The sequence below is a fragment of the Lontra canadensis genome, unplaced genomic scaffold (assembly GCF_010015895.1).
Source record: "Lontra canadensis isolate GAN:19392208 unplaced genomic scaffold, GSC_riverotter_1.0 scaffold69, whole genome shotgun sequence".
Classification (NCBI taxonomy): domain Eukaryota; kingdom Metazoa; phylum Chordata; class Mammalia; order Carnivora; family Mustelidae; genus Lontra; species Lontra canadensis.
The window spans coordinates 7,619,831-7,639,301 of NW_022631063.1; the positions used below are offsets into that span (position 1 = coordinate 7,619,831).

Consider the following 19,471-nt stretch of genomic DNA (forward strand, 5'->3'; position numbering starts at 1 on the left):
GCATAAGCACTATGGTTTCTTTCAGTTCTAATACTATAATTTTGTGGGCCAACTGCTTATGTATAGTAGATGTACTGGCACTTTAATTTGTTTTTCCTGGCTATTTTAGATTTTTTAATTATCATTGAACTTTCACATTGCAGGTTAAGAGTAAGTAAGAGATGAAGTTATGACTGTGCTTGGTTTTGATTGATGCAGGACACAAATACATGAAGAGTTAAACATTAATGTTATGAAACATTCTAATCTGACCTTCTGTTACCTGCTAATTATTTGAAAAATGACTAGTTTGGGACAGTCAACTTTGTTTTATACTTATTCCTGTGTTTCTTTAAGCATAACTTAATTTTTTTTTTTCTTGAGAAGGAAGGAGTTAAATGTGTCATTGATTCCTCATGAAAGATTTCATTGAAAATTGTTTTAAGTGTTTCCGAATCATGGAAAACTAACTCATGTATAAACTCCAAAAGAAGGGATGGTATAAAGCATAATGAGCACTTAAAAATTTTAAAATATGTATTTGAATTGGATATTTTAAATTAACATGGGTCAGGATGTCATGCTTATGCTCTGATCCAGTTATAAAATATTTTGAAATGATTGTTCACTGTAACATGTTTTTCATAAAGATTAAATTTAGAAGACTTCTTTAATTTACTTAATTTTTGGTTTACTAGGCAAGTCTTGCTGAAATCCATAGCAATATGTGGGTAAGAAATGGTCTACAAATCAAAGGACAAGCTATGACCTATGTCCAGTCTCATTTCTGTAATTCCATGATTGACCCTGACATTTACTTACTACAGGTAAGCCAATTTGATAATGCAGATATTGTACTTTACAAATATGGGATTAGTTTAGAGAGGTGACTCAGTGATGACACAAAGAGGTCAGTGCTCTTGAAAGAATTTATTACTTAAATTTCCCAAGAGAAGGAGGCATGCGATGCCACACAGAGCCTCAGGGGAAGCATTCGATTTTGGTCAAGTGGTAGGAGCAGGGGCAAGGGGCAGTCCTAGAGCAGAACCTTTTTTGGCATTTGCATAGGAAGGACAAGACAGGGCAGGGGAAAGTTTAAAATTGGTTAGTTTGAATAATTCCTGTGGACTTTGGGGCATCAGAGCTGTCCTTCCTAATTTGGTGCTTGGTCTTGGGTTGGTTTAGGGCAGAGGGAATATTGGCTTGCTGTGTGAGAGTTAGATAAAGGGGGTGATTGACTTGCTTGTAAGATGTTTACTGCTAGGTAAGTTGTTTACTGTCTTTAGGAATAGCTTTAGGAATATTTACTATTCTTAGGTAGATGGGAGAGAGGTGGTCTCTTTCCATGTCGGCAAGCCACCCCGCCCCCAATGTCAAAACATAAGATACAGAACACAAACAAACAACATAATTAATACAAGAAATGAAACAATATTGAGAAATAAAATTTCTTTCTTTTCTTTTTTTTTTTTTGTCTTTTAAAGGTTTGTGCTTCTAGACTTGACCCAGATTATTTTATTTCATCTGTCTTTGAAAGGTAAGCATAGTTTATTAAGACAGGTATTTTAGGAAGTATTTGGAATTTAAGTTGATTTTGTTTTAACTTAAAAAAAATCTGTCTCAAATATTTCTTATTATAGATTTAAGGTAGTGGATTTGTTGACAATGGCGTCACAACATCAAAACACAGTACTTGATGCAGAGCATGAGAGATCGATGTTAGAAGGCGCTCTTACATTTCTTGTGATTCTTTTAAGTCTTCGTTTACATTTAGGTAAAAAGCACTCATACTAATGCTTGGGTATTAACTATCCTCCCTTTCCTCCCCTTTCCCTGTGGTAGTAACTTGCTTATGGAAAAAAGAAAAGGATTTGGATATTTTTAAACATTGTTTCAAATTCTTGACATGATGTATAGTTGTTACTCCTTTTAGAATATCCTTTAAAAAACCCTTTATTTAAGGGAGCTGCAAACAGTAGGTTATTTAAACTGGTTATATTTGGGGCATTGCAGTCTTTGCTCTTTAATTTTTGAAGCTTCTCATTTTTAGTAAAACAGCTTAATAAAAAGTGTGGTAAGTTGTTTCTTTAAAATTTATGTATTTTCAGATTTATTAATTCTCTTTTTAATTGTTTTAGGGATGTCTGATGATGAGATTCTCAGAGCAGAAATGGTAGCCCAGTTGTGTATGAATGACAGGACACATAGTTCATTGCTGGACCTTATATCCTTTGAAAAGTTTAATTTTTTGTTAAATATAGGATCTAAACAATGATTTGTACAGATTAAAGATATATCACATTTGTGGTTAAAAAATATTTTTAGAGTTGAAAAATAGTGTGGAAAAGAACTTCAGTTGTTTGTTCAACTGTGTGTTCAGGGCTTGTGGCAGATGTTTTTGCCGTTGTTACCTCTCAGGGAGCTCTTACTGGCCTTGGTTAGACTTCAGAACTGATAGCTCTGAGTACCCAAGGGTCTGCCCTTCTAGGACAGCATTCCTGAAAGGAAGCTGGACACTTTGTAAAAGGCAGTTAGGCCTACTTTACTGTATACCTAGGTTGGAATTCATGGCTTAAATTTAAAGGCATACTTTATAATTATTACCAGGGTTTTAAACATTTTAAGGATTTTTTTTCTTAGAATTCAGTCTTTTTTTTTTTTTTTAAGATTTTATTTATTTATTTGAGAGAGAGAGAGAGAGGGACACAGAGAGCATGCTCTGGGGCAGGGGCAGAAGGAGAGGGAGAAGTAGGCTTTTCAGTGAATAGGGAGCCCTATGCAGGGCTTGATCCCAGGACCCTGAGCCGAAGGCAGACTCTTAATGGCCTGAGCCACCCAGGCATCCCTTAGAATTTAGTCTTAAACCAAGAGGTTTTTTTTTTTTCTTTTCTTTTTTTTCTAAAGATTTTATTTATTTGACCGAAAGAGAGAGAGTGAGCACAAGCAGGGACTTAGGCAGGCAGAGGGAGGGGGGGAGCAGCATACTCCACCGCAGAGCAGGGATCCCGAATGAGGGGGCTTGATCCCAGGACATGGGCTCAGACCTAACCTACTGAGCTACCCACGTGCCCCAAGCCAAGAGGTTTTTAAGGGCAAAGATTATATCATCTATAAACTTACAAAACTTATGGTTCTTTGGGTAGGACAGAACATATAGTATATACTTTATTATTTTTTAAGTTATTGTTAATAAAATTTATTGTTAAAAGTTATTGTTAAAAAATTTTAGACAAATATTGTGTTATTTTGTGATAAGAATTTATTTTGTAAAATTTGGACTGAGTTTACTTTGCATATTATGAATACGTTTGGAATAATTGGCTAAAATTTTGTGAAATAACTTCTATGGAATGCCTATGTGATAACCTTGAAGACTTTCATAAGCGGCATCAATTTGATATTTGATAATTTCATTCAACTGTTATATAATGTATATAGTGCTGTAACTGAGCAAAAGCACTCTTCCATAACTTTGAATTTAAAAGATTAATTAATTAATTGATATGAAATCAATGGAAAAAGGATCTTTGTGGCTTTCTGGTTTTCTTCTTTGTAAAAATTTGTTTAGAATCGTTTTCATTTTTCTTTGAGGATGACATTTTGCGTTTTTGGAAAAATAGTCTGCTCATAAAAATCTTGGCTAATTTTTAGCAGACTGTTTTTGATTCTCTAAAGGAAGGTATAACATTTATAAAATGAAGAAAATGGAGATAAATTTTAAAAAACGTTTTTTTTCATTTCCTGAGATTTAGCTAATTTCTTTGGGAGGAAATTAACTTGGGAACTACTTTAGCATTTAATTTATTAGTAGGCTTCTAGATTAAAAATATTTTAAAAGTTCACAATTAATAAAAAGTTATTATTGCGCTCTTGTACTGTATAGCCCTCTTGTGGCCAATTCTATATATTACAGCCAATTACTCTGTTTTAACAAAAGTAGTTAGAAACTAGAGTACCTTGGTAATTTTATACTTAAAAGCTGGATTTAGGCATTTTTTTTTTCTTGACACATACATCATATTCCAGAAAATCCAAATCCCAAAAGTGGCATTATTCCAGGCAGTTACAGTTTTGAATCAGTTCTTTCAGCTGTAGCTGATTTTAAGGCTCCTGTTTTTGAACCTGGAGGTTCTATGCAGCAAGGCATGTATACTCCTAAAGGTATGTTTATATGCATGAACATTTTCTTTCAAAATCAGTTTTCTGAATGTGATTTGTTGTGTATAGTACAAGAAAATGTTTTGCTTTTTATGTATTCAGGTTTGAGTTTTTATGGTATATGGTGATATTGCTTCTATTTATTTACAAATCTATGGTTTTATGTTATAGTAAACTGTTTTAGATGACTCTAAATTAGAAGAGGAGCTTTATATATAAATTCTAGTTCATTTTTATAAGTGAATCAACTGTAAATGAGCCAGAAATTATAAAACTATATACTTAAAATTTTTAAAAAATGTATTTGGTCTCTAAATTTGATTTTGAAATAGTTCTCAGCACCCCAAATTTAACTTGAAACAGTTTAAAATTAAAATCTGTATAGAATATTGATTACATTTTCTTACATTTTTTTTTTTCCTTAAGTGGTTGGTTTTCCAAGGTTTTCTCCCTGGCTTCATAGAGACATGCTTGACAAGAGCCAGAAGTAGGTGAAGTCTTCATTCACAGTCTTGTCTTTCTTACTTTCACATGTTCACTAATCTAAGTTAAAATTCTGAAGGAGGCACTTACATGCTTCTTGACTTCCTCAAGACGCTTGTCTAACTGAAAACTGATGCCCACATAGAAGTTATAAATAGCACATCCTGTTTGGCAAAACACAGCAGAATAAACCTGATCATGTGGGATTTTTTTTCCAGGAGATCATAAAGGTGAATCCAGAGTCTCTGGTTGCAGTGTGTATTCCATTAAAGGAAAAGCACAGAGAATTATTGTATTGTAGAGAATACTTTGCATCTAAAGTTCAGATGAATTTTTGGTGTGGAGTAGTACAGTGCTTAATAAGGTGTAATGTGAGGATTACCTTTGTCATACTTACTTGTGGTCCTTATTAAAAATACGGGTTTCTATGCCTCAGCCCCAATCTGCTCTCATCAGGATCTCTGGGGATAGATTCTGGGAATCTGCATTTTTAACAAGCTCTATGAGGTGATTGTCATGCACAGTAAAGTTTGAGACACTGAGATGGAGCATTGGGCTTTTGAAGATTAGATTTAAGAAACTAGTTTTCATATACAAATTCAGTATTGAATTGTGTTAGTTTGTATGATATTGAGAAAAGCAGTCTCTTAACTTTGGATTTGACTTATTTGTAAAAAGAGAGAGTTGGAATACATCAGAGTTTTAAAGGCTTTTTAAAAGTGGTTGAAATAAACCTTTAGTTTTGGGAAACTAAACCTTAAGTAAATCTGTTACACAAAACCAGTGAAAGCAGACCTGCTCTTGTTAATGTGGGTATGGGTAGTGGACATTATTTCTCATCTGTTTTGTTATCTCCTTGCTCCTGAAGTGGCCCCAGTTAAACTTCTGTGGGAGTCCACAGAACACTAAAGTCTGCTAGACTAGTTAATCACTGAAGTTTTCTTCTGTTTCATAATTTCTGGTAAAAAACATTGGCATTTTAGTTGTACAGATTAATAGATTTAACAGTGAAGGACAAGAAATGATAATAGATATAATAACAAAGGTCTTTGTCTTTGTGGAGGCCTATCTTAAGGATCTTAAGTCATACTTATGAGAGATAATTTAGGATGAATGAATGGTCTGTTACATGAAAATAGGGACAATTGTTAACAGTTTCTTATGCCAGGAAGTTGAAATTACAGTAGATGTATAGAGAGAAACTTAAGCTTCTTAATGTTTTCAGATGCTAAGAATTTTGCTAGAATGAGATGGGAAAAAACAAATCTAGGCAAGATATACTCTTGAGGCAGTGGTTTCTAAAATTACTATTCTCAGGCCATGTTGTAGATTTTTACCACATCTAAATATCATCTCTTTTATTATATACCTAGTCTGCTGTATATCCCTAAATGGATTCACTTTTTTAAACTTTGCCTCCTGCTGAGCATGATTATTAGTGAGATTATGGGTTTTGTATGCAATGTACAATTTCCTAATATATGTTATAATTGTATAGTTATTAAAATGAAAATCTTTGTACACTTAAAATCATCTGTGTACTACAGTTATACACATACCACACATAAGGTGATGGTTCCTAACTGTGAAGACGGTAAGGTGATCAATGATCAATTTTTACAAACCAAAATATTACAAAGTAAGACTCTTGAAAATCAATAGCTCAGTAGTTTTTTAATTTAGTTTTCATATTTATATCTCTGAATATTTTCAAGGTTGTTAATGTGTTGTGTTTCTTACATTCTGTTGGCACTTTACAAAAAAAAGATGAACTAAACTTTTATGGTGAAGCTTTATCATATTATAACATCTTTTTTACATTATAATAGTTTTTGCTCATTAGTTCTTGCTGACAATATTTATAATGATGAAATGATGATTTTTGACTTAGAATAGTAGTCACAATATCAGGCTTATTAAAGCAAATATATAATCAAATCAAACTATCCCATCTTATGAATTTAAAATATACTTAAATGTACTTAGTCATCAAGGATTGACTGAAGTCAGTGTTTTGTTTCTACTTTCTTTTGAATAATAGCTGAAGTCTGGGATCAGGAGTTTGACCCTGTCATGGTCATTCTTCGAACAGTTTACCGTAGAGATGTGCAATCTGCAATGGACAGATACACAGCATTGTAAGTCTGTTGTTATATTAGTATAATAATGGATGTTTTCTATTTATGTAGAAAAATTTCAGTTATAACACAAATGTGATATGCTATCATTGAAATATACTCTTAATCTTTAGGAGAGAAAATAATATTTTGAGATTAAAAAAATGTCTGCCAGACTTTTTTGTTCTCAAGATTCTTGATGCAGAATCTGATAAATTTTATAAAATGTCAGAAATAGACATAAATTAAAAAAAACACACTTAGTTGCTATTTGACCAGTCAGATGCAAAACCTGGTTTTATGTTGTTCTACTTTTAAACCAGTAGAGGAGGCACAAGTTAAGAGAATAAAATTGTCTGCTACCAGAGATGATGACTATTTACAAAAAGTGTGGTGATGTTGCTGTGTTTTTCACAACTGGGAAAATAGCTAAAGCAAATTGAATTTTACTTATAAATATTTAACAAAGTGGTTCAAAATGATTGCAGAAAAAAGTTTTGAAGAATACCTTTTCAACGAAGAATTCATTTTTGTTTGCTGTTTTTGTAGACTATTTTAAAAATGTTGTATTGCTGAACATCATATCTTTTATCTGCTTTTCTAAAGCATATATTAAATATTTTAAAAATTTTATTTTTTTATTTTTATGTTTTAAAACAAGTTTTAAATGATAAAAATTTATTTGATCTTGAGAAAATATTTGTCTATCCAAGTGTAAATATAGATATTAGGTATAATTGAAGCTTCTCTTTTGCCAGGACTTTGCAGTAAAAGATACATGTTGAATTTTTGATCCATCACAGATATATCTGAAGTAGTTTGTAATGTAGAGTTTTAGCAGACCCTCCTCCTCAAAAACAAAGACAGAAAGCAAAAGCTTGTTCAGCCATCAGCATCTCTGTCTACCTTTCTCTAAAACCCTTGGAGAAATAGTCTGAGGTTCTTCATACTCTTTTTTTTTTTAAAGATTTTATTTGTTTGAGAGAGCGAGCGAGCAGGTGTGCTCAAGCAGGGGAGGGGCAGAGGGAGAGGGAGAAGCAGACTCCCCACTGAGCAGGGAGCCTGATGCGGGGCTGATCCCAAAATCCTGGGATCAACGCGTGAATGGAAGGCAGACCCTTAACTGACTGAGCCACCTATGTACCCCTGGGAGAGCACTTCTAATCGTCTGTCTCCATTTAACCAAAGTACCAGGTGCTGCTGGTTTCTGAGCCTTTTGAGGATTCTCTGGTGTTACTTGGATTGATGCTCAGCTTTCCCCATTACCTTCTTGTGATTTGGTTTTCTTAACGCTACTAGATGAGTTAACCAGGTGTCCATATGCTTCCTAGTTAACAAAATCTTTGATTTTTTTTTTTTTTTGGTGACTTTCCCCATCTTTGTGGCTTTCGTCCTTTAAAAAATACCATCACTATAGTTCTGTTGCAGTTTAGCGTGAAAGTAAAATTAAATACTTAACGTTCATTCTTTGATTTTTAACTTCAAGTGCTGTATTTGTAACTCACTTTAATTTGCATTGCCTGGATTATTAGGTGAGATTGAGCTTTTAAAAAATCTATTGATTTCTTTCCATGTTTCTTGCTGTGAGAACTGTGTATGGATTATTTTTTGCCAGTTTTTCTATTAGGTCGTCTAAAGTTTATTAGTTCTCAAGTTTTCCTTTTTACATTTGATCTCTAATCCATCTGGAATTGATTTTTGTTTGTGGTAGTGATTCATTCCTTTCTTACTGATTTTTAATATGCTAATTCTGTCATTTATAGTTGATCCTCATTGTTTGCAAATTCTTTATTTGCAAATTTGGCTACTTGCTAAAGTTTTGAATCCACAATTAATACTTGTAGTTTTTCCTGGGTATTTGCAGGTGTGTATGAACATGCAGAGTGCATCAGCTGAGGTTAGACAGAGCAAAGTTCTGCCCTCTCTTCCAGCTCTCATGCTTTAATCAAGTATTTTTTTGTGGTGTATTTAATGCTATGTTTTTGCATTTTTGTTCTTTTTGTTTGATTTTGCTATTTAAAGTGGCCCCCAAATGTACTACCAAAGTGCTGTCTGGTGTTCCTAAGGGCCAGAAGGCTTTGCTGTGCCTTCCAGAGAAAATTCATTGTTAGATATGCTTTGTTCATTCATGGATTATAGTGCTGTTGGCTGTGACTTCAGTGGTAATGGATCACTCATATGGTACATTCAGAGGGAGAGGAAATTCACTGATCTGTACATGAGGTCATTCCCAAAAAGTGTTAAAATAACACTTGTAATGTGTGATGAAGCTATGGGAAGGTTAAAAGCTAAATTTGTGGACTCGTGAATGAAGACTCATAAAAAAAGTGTGGCGGATAGCTTTGTTGTGAGGCTGAAAGCCAAAGAAATTCCTTTCATGTTTAGCAAGGGTCAGGAAAATGTTAAACCTTTTTTTGCTAGTGCTTGGCTGGCTTCCTCTTTCAAAAGGTAGGAAGGTAGTATAATGTGAAAATGTTAAATATACAGGCAAGGCAGGTTTTGTAGATCATGAGGTGGAAGAATTTTAAAAATACTTGCTAAGAGTTAGAAAAGGGTCCCGTGAAAAAGCAGATTTTTCATTGTTATAAGAGTGTCTTGATTTACAAGGACATTGACAAATGTAATGCAAATGGAATTTTGATTAACAAAATTGACCTCAGACTTACAGGAACCTAATCCTGTATTTCTTCTGGGAGCAATAATTAAATGTTTGTGGTGATTTTATAGAACATAACTACTGTTAATAAAGGCACTTGACTGTATCAGGTATCTTTATGTGTATAGATCTGTATCTCTTTTGTTCAGTTTGTAAGTTAATCCCATACTACCACAAATATTGTTAAGTTTCTCTTCTTTTTCCTCTTCTTACTTCTCTTCATTCTCCTCCTTTCTTCTCTTTTCTATTTATAATAGTTATTTATTCTTGGCTCTTTGCCTAGAATTTTATGATGATCATATGAAACTTAATGATGAAACATAGTTGGATTTTGATTGAAATTGTGTTGATTGAAGTTAATCAATAGCATTTAGATTAATTCATGGATTAATTTGGTGAAATGCCATCTTTTTAAGTTTTATTTTAATTCCAGTTAGCAGTGTTATATACAGTGTTATATTAGTTTTCGGTATATAATATAGTGTGATTCAGCAACACCATACATCTCCAGGTTCTCATCACAACAAGAGCACTCCTTAGTCCATATCATCTGTTTAACCCATTCCTCCCCTTTGCCCCCCATCCACCTCCCCTCTGGTAACTATCAGTTTGTTCTCTATACTTAAGGACTCATTTCTTAATTTGTCTCTCTCTCTCTCTTACTTTTTTCCCCCTTTGCTTCCTTGTTTTGTTTCTTAAATTCTACCAATGAGTGAAATCAACTGTATTTGTCCTTCTCTGACTGACCAGTTTTGCTTAGCGTAATACTCTCTAGCTCCATCCATGTTGTTGCGGATGGCAAGAGAGATCATGAGGGTGGATGAGGGGGGGGTGGTGTAGAGGGAGAAGCAGGCTCCCCACTGAGCAGGAAGCCAGATGCAGGACATTATCCCAGGACCCTGAGATCATGACCTGAACCAAAGGCAGGCACTTAACCTTACTTAACTAACTGAGCCACGCAGGCTCCCCTCTATGTTTAATTGTTAAAGGACTACCAGATTGTTTCCAAGGCAGCTTTAGCTTTATACTTTCCCATCAGCAGTGTATGAGGATTCCAGTTTCTCCTTCTCTTACTAACACTTAGAATCTTTTTGATGATAGCCATCCTTGTGGGTGTCAAGTAGTATCTTATTGTAGCATTGATTTGCATTTTCCCTGATGGCTGATGATGTTGAGCATATTTTTATGTGTTTATTGGCCATTTGTGTATCATCTTTGGAGAACTGTCCAGATCCTTTGTGCATTTTTAATTGGAGTATCTTTTCACTATTAAATTTTAAGAACTCTTTATATATTGTGACTAGTAACACCAGAAATAGGATTTGTAAATATTTTCTACTATTCTGTGGGTTGCAGGTTATCTTTTCACTTTTTGAATGTATTTTGATGCACAAAAGTTAATTTTAATGAAGTTCAATTTATCTAGTTTTTTCTTTTGTTGCTTGTGCTTTTGGTGTCGTATCTGTTGCTTAATTCAAGTAACAAAGACTTATGCCTATGTTCTCTTCTAAGTGTTTTATAGTTTTAGCTCTTGTATTTAAGTCTTTGATGCATTTTGAGTTAATTTTTACATACGGTATATGATAGCGGTCCAGCTTCATTCTTACTTAGATAGATGTTTCTTGAAGTTTTGACAGAACTTGCGTATTCAACTACCTGGCCTCATTTTTTTTTTTTTTTTTTGAGGGGGTTGTAATTTTAAAAATAAATCACTTTCTTTAAAGCTTATAGTCTTAGGATTTTAATTTCTTTTTGAAAGGGATGGTCAAGTTATATTTTTCTAGGAAACATTTTGTCTTAATATATAGTAATTAAAAAATTGTCTTTGCCTATTTTCATTCCTTTTATTTATTTGTGTTTGGTGTTTCTTATTCCTCATCATCTTATCAGAGGACTGCCAGTTTTACTATTTTTTTTTTTTAAGAATAAACTTTGATTTTGTTTCTTCCTTTCCCCCTTGTTTTCTATTTTGTACTTTTTTCTTCTTTATTATTATCTTCTTTCAATTTAGTTTGGATTTTCTCCCTTATACACTTAGTTTTTGACTTTTACAAAAACAAACACATTTAATACTGGGAGTTTCCTTCTAAGTACTGCTTTAGTTGTATTCTACAACTGAATTTGTATTTCACAGCTTTTTTCTGTATAGTTTGAGTTCTAAATTTTAAATTTTTCTATTATGATTTTAATTATGTGTGAATTTCTAAGAGCATTGTGTGATAAAATGTCTACATGTCTGAAGTTTTGGGTTATCATTTAGTGGATTTCTAATTTTATTTGCTTTGTGACAAGTGGTTGTGGCCCATATATCCATTCTTTTGGTATTTTTTGAAATTTACTTTCAATTCTAATATTTTGTAAATTTCCCTAAATAGTCTAAATGCACTTAAGATTATATGTATTCTCTAATTATTGGATGATCTTTAAATGTCTTTGGTTCAAGCCTATTAATGATATTTAAAAACCTTCAAAATCCTGGGGCTCCTGAGTGGCTTAGTTAAGCGTCCGACCCTTCATTTTGGCTCAGGTCATGATCAGAGGATTATGAGGTCAAGCCCTGTGTGTGGCTCTGTGCTCAGCGGGGAGTCTGCTTGAGATTCTCTCCCCTTACTCCTCCCCACATGCACATTCTCTCTCACTCAAATAAATAAATAAATCTTTAAAAACAGTCTTCAACATCCTAATCAATTTATTTTCTTAGGCTTTCTGTTAGAAATGTGTTAATATCCTTTATTATGTTTGTGAATTTGTCAGTTTCTTGTGTAATTCTCTCAGACTTTGCCTTTTGTGTTTTGAGTCTGCTGTTATTTGAGGGTGAAGCTTTTCAAAGGTGTCAGCTTTATGTGGAATCTCAGTTCCATCTCTAAACCTTGTATGAGCCTAATACCTTGAGATCTGCCTGCTCAAGGACTTTGAAATCATTGGTAATCACATTGTTAGTGCCTTTTCTTTTTTTTTTTTTTTAAGATTTTGTTTGTTTATTTGACCGACAGAGATTACAAGTAGGCAGAGAGGCAGGCAGAGAGAGAGGGTGGAAGCAGGCTCCCTGCCAAGCAGAGAACCTGATGTGGGGCTCGATCCCAGGACCTTGGGATCATGACCAGAGTCGAAGGCAGAGGCTTTAACCCACTGAGCCACCCAGGTGCCCCTCATATTTCTTTTTTCTAGTTTTCAGCTTAGGTCTCCCTACTCATTTTTATTCTATACAACATGTTTATTATGAAAGAATAGCTATCTGTTTGGCATTTTTGAGCAATTTAATTAAAAATGGTACTGCATAGAAAAATATGAAAAAAATTATAGAAAACTATTTAAACCACAGTTTAATCTTAAATCTATCACCTAATTTTAGTTTTGCTTTATTTTTACAGTTTAAAACAGAGTGGAAAATTCCCTGGAAATCCCTGGCCTCCCTATAAGAAAAGGACGCCACTGCATCCCAGCTATAAAGGTCTCATGAGACTTTTGCACTGTAAAACTTTACACATTGTGCTATTCACTCTGCTTTACAAGGTACAGTAGTAATTTGAATAGAAAGAATCAGATTAGAATTAATTTCCATAATTTTCAAATAAAAGTGTTAACATAATATTTACATAAAAGTACTATTTATAAAGCAAGGTGTATTTATACTAAATACTATTCATATTAAAGGGGTGTGAGGATATGTCATAAACACATATATGTGAATTCTAAGTTGAAAGTGGAGTAACTACACCATTCTTTGTGGGAAACTATTCATCTTACCCAGTTTCAGATAATGTTAAAAAACATTAATATAGAATATGTTAATGAAACTCAGAAAATTATTCTTAGTCATTTTTTTCTTAGCTTTTAGGTTACTCATTTGAAACTGTAGGATTCACCGTCATAAGATTTCAAGCCAAAATATATTTGAGTTTAGTTAGTAATGTTTTATTTATCAAGAAGAGGCAGTGTAGTAATGATAGGTCATAGTTGGGAGTCTGAAATCTGTTCTAGTGTTGTTCATACTAGTTGGTTGTGTGGCTGAGCGTTGGTTTCCTCTCTGTAAATAGTGGATTAGAAAGGATGATCTCTGTTGTCTCCCAGCCTACAGTCACCTCCTCCTGATGCTGTTCCTCCCACCATCTGCACTACCTGCCTACTGTTTGTGGAACACCAATTGATAGATACTCTACTACACAAATTGTAGTTGTTACCTTGTATAATCCTCACAATAATTCTGGTCTATTGTTCCAGTTATAAAGATGAGAAAACTAAGGCCAGAATCTGTTGCTCAAGGTCAAATAGCTAGGTATATACAGAATTTGTATAAAACAGGTTTTTAAAAGATTATGAAAGTTTACTGTCTTCACCACTGTGCCAAAGATGAACAGAAAAGCCTTCTTAGTAGTCAAAATAAACATTAGAAAGGCAGCTAACTGAAAGTCTTTGTTCTTTAGTCCGAATAAATTAGTTCTTAGGTGACAAGTCCTTTTTTAAGCCTTCCCAGCCATTTGGGCAGTTTCTATGAGCCCCATTCTAGAATGTCCTCTTTTGTACTCTCTACAGTCTCACCTGCAGCTAGCAAGGTATTCCCACAGAACCTCCTCTTTGTACCCCTTCCATCATTTGGCCAGAAGGGTTTCTTATAGTGAGGACAACATGATGGCTGCCAGGCCATTTTTTTTCTTAGGATATTTTAGGTATCTTCCAGGTAGTAGTTTGTTGCGTCATATATAATAAATGATTATTGTAGGTTAGCCCTGAAATCCCGCATAAGCTATGTAAAGCTTGCAATGTGTAATCCACATAAAGTCAGATTTATCGATGTTTCCTTAGAGAAGCCTCTCTTACCTAGTTGCATCCCTTTTTCCTTTCTCACCCATATAAACCACATACTTATACATACATATACTCATCTGCACAAAATACTCAGGCTGGGAACTTTAATTTTAGAGACATTTTAAGAACATTAATATTTCATAAATATTTATTATGCTTCCAGTTATATGCCAGGTGCTATGCTAAATACATTTGCATGAATTATCTTATTTACTGCACTTATCTGGTATTTTTGTCATCAGGAGAAAGAGTATCAGCAAACGAGGATGCAAAACATGCTTGTTAAATTATTTTATTAGATACTAGTAGTATATAATGATGGATTTAGTGGACTACTTAATGTATTACCTTTAGGAATCCATGAACCAGTATTTCTAGATATTGTTTAAAATTCTGTGTGATCTTGAAAAGGAACCTGTTCTTTTGATTTTAGTTTGTCTTTTTACTAAGATGTAGCTTTACTTATTTTCTGATCATGCTGTACATTTATTTATATATATAATTATGTCATTTTCATCTATAACAACATATTTTTGGGTAAAATATATTGTGCAGAAAAAGTAATTATGAGGCATTTTTTCCCTCTTTAAAGATTTTGATGGACCATCAAAATCTGTCAGAACACGTACTCTGCATGGTTTTGTATCTGATTGAATTAGGACTTGAAAATTCAGCTGAAGAGGAATCAGATGAAGAGGTAAGTTAGTTTCTTATGTTTTTAAATATTAAAATTATAAAATGCCTTAACAAAGGTAGTGTGTCATCTGGAAATGTATTTATGGATTCATCATACACAGGAGATATTCTTAACTACTGGAAAAGGCCCTTTTTGATCTTCAAGTATATATATTCTTTTAGAGGTTTCCCTCTACTTATGATATTATTGAATTTGAAATTTATAATTCATAAAATGTGGATCTAAGAAAAGGGGTTAGTGTACTTTTGGTGTTATGCTGATAACATTGACTACTGACTAATAATTCTTACATTAGGATTTCCATCTAGAATTCCTAATAATTTGATTAGGGATTATTTTTGAGTAGCAGATTCTTTTTGGGAAGGTTTTAAGTATATGAAGTAAATATGGGAGAATTTTTAAAGTATTCAAGAATACAGGTTGTTAATATGTTATAGGACTTTAGAAGTATCATTTCCATAAAAACAGTTGTTACTAGAAATTGATTTTACAAGTGTAAGATTCCCTTTATCCCTTCTCTCCAAAAAGACAAAATATAGCACAGCATAGTAACAGCAAAAAAAAAACAAGTAAAAAGACTAGGCAGTATGTTGTTGTCTAAGTTGAGTCAACATATATTCTTCCGTAGATATTCAAAGATCATTAATATTTCCCTAAGACTAGGTCAGACTTTGATTTTTCAGACTTTCTTCTGCAGTTAGTCCACATTAGGATTACTTGACTATATTATGAGTTATTACTAATAGATGCTGAAAAATATTCTGTACTGTTAAGTATTTCCAGATTGAAAAATGTATTTTTTTCAGGAGAAATTTAGCTGATTTCCATTGAACTTACCATATTAGTATTGAGAAATTTATTCTTGTATTTTATGTTTGGATTTGTGTTTATTAGCATTTTATAATATATATATTGAAGATGAGACTGTAAAGGATTTGGAAATAAGACAGGCAGTGGATGATTGTTTGGGCTGGTTACATCTACTTTGTATGTTAGAGCAGATTTGACAAGGTTTCATATTCATGATGTTCATGTTTTAGGCATCAGTGTGTGGACCAGAACGTTGTCACGACAGTTGGTTTCCTGGCAGTAACTTAGTGTCAAACATGAGACACTTTATAAACTATGTTAGGGTGAGAGTTCCAGAGACTGCTCCAGAAGTGAAGAGAGACTCACTTGCAAGTACCAGCTCTGACAGCTTGAGTTCTTTACAAGTAAGTGTAGAAGAGGGAAGGATAAAAAGGAAAGACTCTATGTTATGTTGCGGTATATTGTTTAGATCATCCTATGATACTCAAAAGAAAAATGTGGTTTTAGGTAACTTTAAATTGTCTTTCGTTTCCTATTATATATCTAAGCAACTTCTTCCTCACCCCTCTTTTTCCTTTAATCTGCCAGAGTTCACGAAGGCCAAAAGTTCTTCAAAGAGAGGTAGATGTACATAATATTTGCATTAACTAGCAATATGGCTTTAACTGGAAATCGGAAAAACACTTTGAAGTATTTGTGTGTATATGTGTGTGTTTAATATGGTTAAATTAAAAAAAAGTTTACTGTGTGTGTGTGTTTTTATATAGTGATTTAGGTTTAATTTTAAAGAAAATTCATATTACTGAAGTTAAAAAAATAATACGTAGTATTTAATAGTGTGTATTTCTTAGGATTTTGGACAAATTATAAACAGCACATTTAGGTCTGTTTGTATTTAGCATTGTTACTAACATCTTAAAAATGAATGTTTCCTAAATCAAAATAAATTTAATCTTTAATTGCTGGCAGCATGTCCATTTATAGTTTCTTTTCTTTTTTTTTTTTTTTTGCTTCTAAGGCAATTAATTAACTTTGATAAAATAAGCCCACACAAATCTTAATATATTGTGTATTTGGATTTAGTTTGAAAACCACCTTTTTCATTGCATGTAGCTAATTAACTAATTTTTAAAAGGCAGAAATGAAAAATCTTAAAATGACATACCAAGTAACTAAACTTAATCACCTCTAATCTGTACAATCTATTTTTGTGGGTAGAGAGCACTGCATCAGATGTTTCTCTTAGTAGGGTCCATTTATAGGAGCTTTCTTTGCCTTTGACAACGTATTTTTACTGTGAACACCATAAGAATTTTGATTAAACTGAAATCTTAATAAGAAGCAGCTTTTGCCTCTAATGTTGGTACAGAGTACTTTGAAAAATAGTTTGGATGTTAAAAAATAGTGTATACTATAATTTAGCTCATAAAAGCTCAACTGATACTGGAGCATCCTTTCAGTGCTTGCTTAAAAAAAATTAAATCCATTAAATTGACTCAGATCCTAATTAAAAGATGATTTCTAAGAGCTCTGATGCAGCTTGACTGCTTGAACAAAAGACTATTTAGAAGATAAATTATTGAGAGAAATATTTAAAATTTGTTCAAATAACAAATTATAGTGGTATTCAGATATGACACAAATCAGTTTGGTTTTTCATCTTTATATTTCCTTTTAGTAACTGTGTGTTAGAAGTAATTTTCAAACTTTGAAGTTCTTTAGAAATGAAATTAATTAGTAGTTCAGATCCATCAATTTAGGAAAAAATTTGTAATTTATAATTTACTTAACTAAAAAAATTTATAATTTACTTAACTAGAAAATGTAGCAAGTTAGTAAAGAGTATAGTTTTCTTTTTTTTAGTAGAAGTATAGTTGACATACAATGTTATATTCGAAGAATATAGTAGTCTTAATGAATAGTGGTGGAACATCTTTTATTCCTGTAAACTGGTGAGGAACTTAGTGTAGGATTCCTCTTTAATGTGGCTATAGATACTACTCAGGCTTTGTCTGTTTTTCCTGGTAGATAGGCCTAGGAGGCTGAGAAAGAGGTATTATTGTGAATAGCCGTCTTTCTCCTCAGAATTGTTTCCAGATTGAATGAGACTAAATATATTTAAGAGAGGTAAAGGGATAGACTTACTCAAAGGACAAATCTATTGAATAAATCCTCAGATGAAACTTTGAACATTATAGTGCTAACATATTTTTACACTTAACACTGAATAACTTCTCTTGATTTTCTTTCTCTTTTTTAACGGTAGAATTCTGGTACAGCTCAAGTTTTCAGCTTAGTAGCAGAGCGTAGAAAGAAGTTTCAAGAGATCATCAATCGCAGTAGCAGTGAAGCAAATCAGGTGGTTCGTCCCAAAACTTCAAGTAAATGGTCTGCTCCTGGTTCGGCTCCACAGTTAACTACAGCCATTTTGGAAATTAAAGAAAGCATATTGTCTTTGTTAATTAAACTTCATCACAAACTCTCAGGAAAACAAAACTCCTACTATCCTCCTTGGCTTGATGACATAGAAATTTTAATCCAACCAGAAATTCCTAAATATAATCATGGAGATGGTATAACTGCAGTAGAAAGAATTTTACTAAAAGCTGCATTGCAAAGCAGAATGAACAAACGCATCATCGAAGAGATATGTAGAAAAGTGACCCCTCCTGTACCACCCAAAAAAATCACTGCAGCAGAAAAGAAAACACTGGACAAAGAAGAAAGGTAATTTTTATTTTGATGTTTTAAACATGTTGTCTGGTACAGTTGAAGATTTGATAGATCTCCTTTTTTGGCCATTTGAGGCTAATCACCTGGATGTTTAACATCTATAGTCATAGCTGATTCCTTTGTAAGATAAAGGGAACCAAACACAGTCAGTGCTTGGGCATGTATTATGCTTGAGTTAGTTGGGGATGAAAAAATGCTGACCCCAGCATTAAATTATTACCCTAAACTTGTAGGCAGCCCCTTTTAGAAAAATTGCTCTTAGTAGATTATCTAACAATTCTGCTTCTTTAAAAAACTATCCTCAATTCAACTTTAAATGAGAATAGAAAATTAAAAAAAAAATACCCTAATATTTCTCAGAATAAAAATTTGATTGTTTTTGTTTTTTGTTTTTTTAGCCTTTTCCAATCTTTCCAACAAATGATCACTAGTTATTGAACAAGTAATGTTTCAAAACATACTTATAGCTCTAGCTTTTAGAACTTCAGGTTGCTTTTAATTTGTTGTTAAATCATAATGTACTTAAAATTTTTTTTACATTAAAAGAATTTTTTAAGTGAATTCTACTCCTAATGTGGGGCTCAAACTCATGACCCTGAGATCAAGAGTTGCTTGCTCTACCAATCTAGCCAGCTAGATGCCCCTGTTAAATTGTAATATTTGTATTTAAAAATAAAAATCTTTCTTGGATAATGTTCCTGTTTACCAGTATAGGAGAGGCTGGGGACCAAGATAAGAGACGCTTAGGCTTAGCAGTAAAGTTGATCATGCTCAATTTTGTCCATTACTGAATTTAAAGAGGACATCCAGGTGAAGACGTCCAGTCAGATAAAGGGTTTGAGACTTAGGGGAGAATTCTGAGTTAGCACTTTAGATGTGGGCATATAGGTAAGTAGTTAAAGACTTATATGGAAGAGTGTGTATAGTAAGAAATGAGAACACTTACTATAAAACTTTTATAGAATAAGAAAAAAACATTAAAGGGAATGACTGAGAAAGGAATACCTCTAAAAGTGACTGGAAAGGGATGGC

General features: G+C 33.1%; 1 protein-coding gene across 6 annotated transcripts in view; it reads left to right on the forward strand.

The window, feature by feature from the left end:
• UBR3 (ubiquitin protein ligase E3 component n-recognin 3) overlaps positions 1–19,471 on the forward strand; it is a 234,896-nt gene that overhangs the window by 80,296 nt on the left and 135,129 nt on the right. For 3 of the 6 annotated variants that reach the window (XM_032880422.1, XM_032880421.1, XM_032880423.1), the window contains exons 14-24: positions 678–806; positions 1,464–1,516; positions 1,620–1,753; positions 2,118–2,202; positions 3,998–4,140; positions 6,662–6,758; positions 12,765–12,906; positions 14,792–14,896; positions 15,937–16,110; positions 16,295–16,327; positions 17,973–18,433. In XM_032880422.1, the coding sequence (XP_032736313.1) occupies positions 678–806; positions 1,464–1,516; positions 1,620–1,753; positions 2,118–2,202; positions 3,998–4,140; positions 6,662–6,758; positions 12,765–12,906; positions 14,792–14,896; positions 15,937–16,110; positions 16,295–16,327; positions 17,973–18,433 (1,556 nt within the window). The remainder of the gene's footprint in view (positions 1–677; positions 807–1,463; positions 1,517–1,619; positions 1,754–2,117; positions 2,203–3,997; positions 4,141–6,661; positions 6,759–12,764; positions 12,907–14,791; positions 14,897–15,936; positions 16,111–16,294; positions 16,328–17,972; positions 18,434–19,471) is intronic. The other 3 variants (XM_032880425.1, XM_032880427.1, XM_032880426.1) reach the window with 1 other exon arrangement.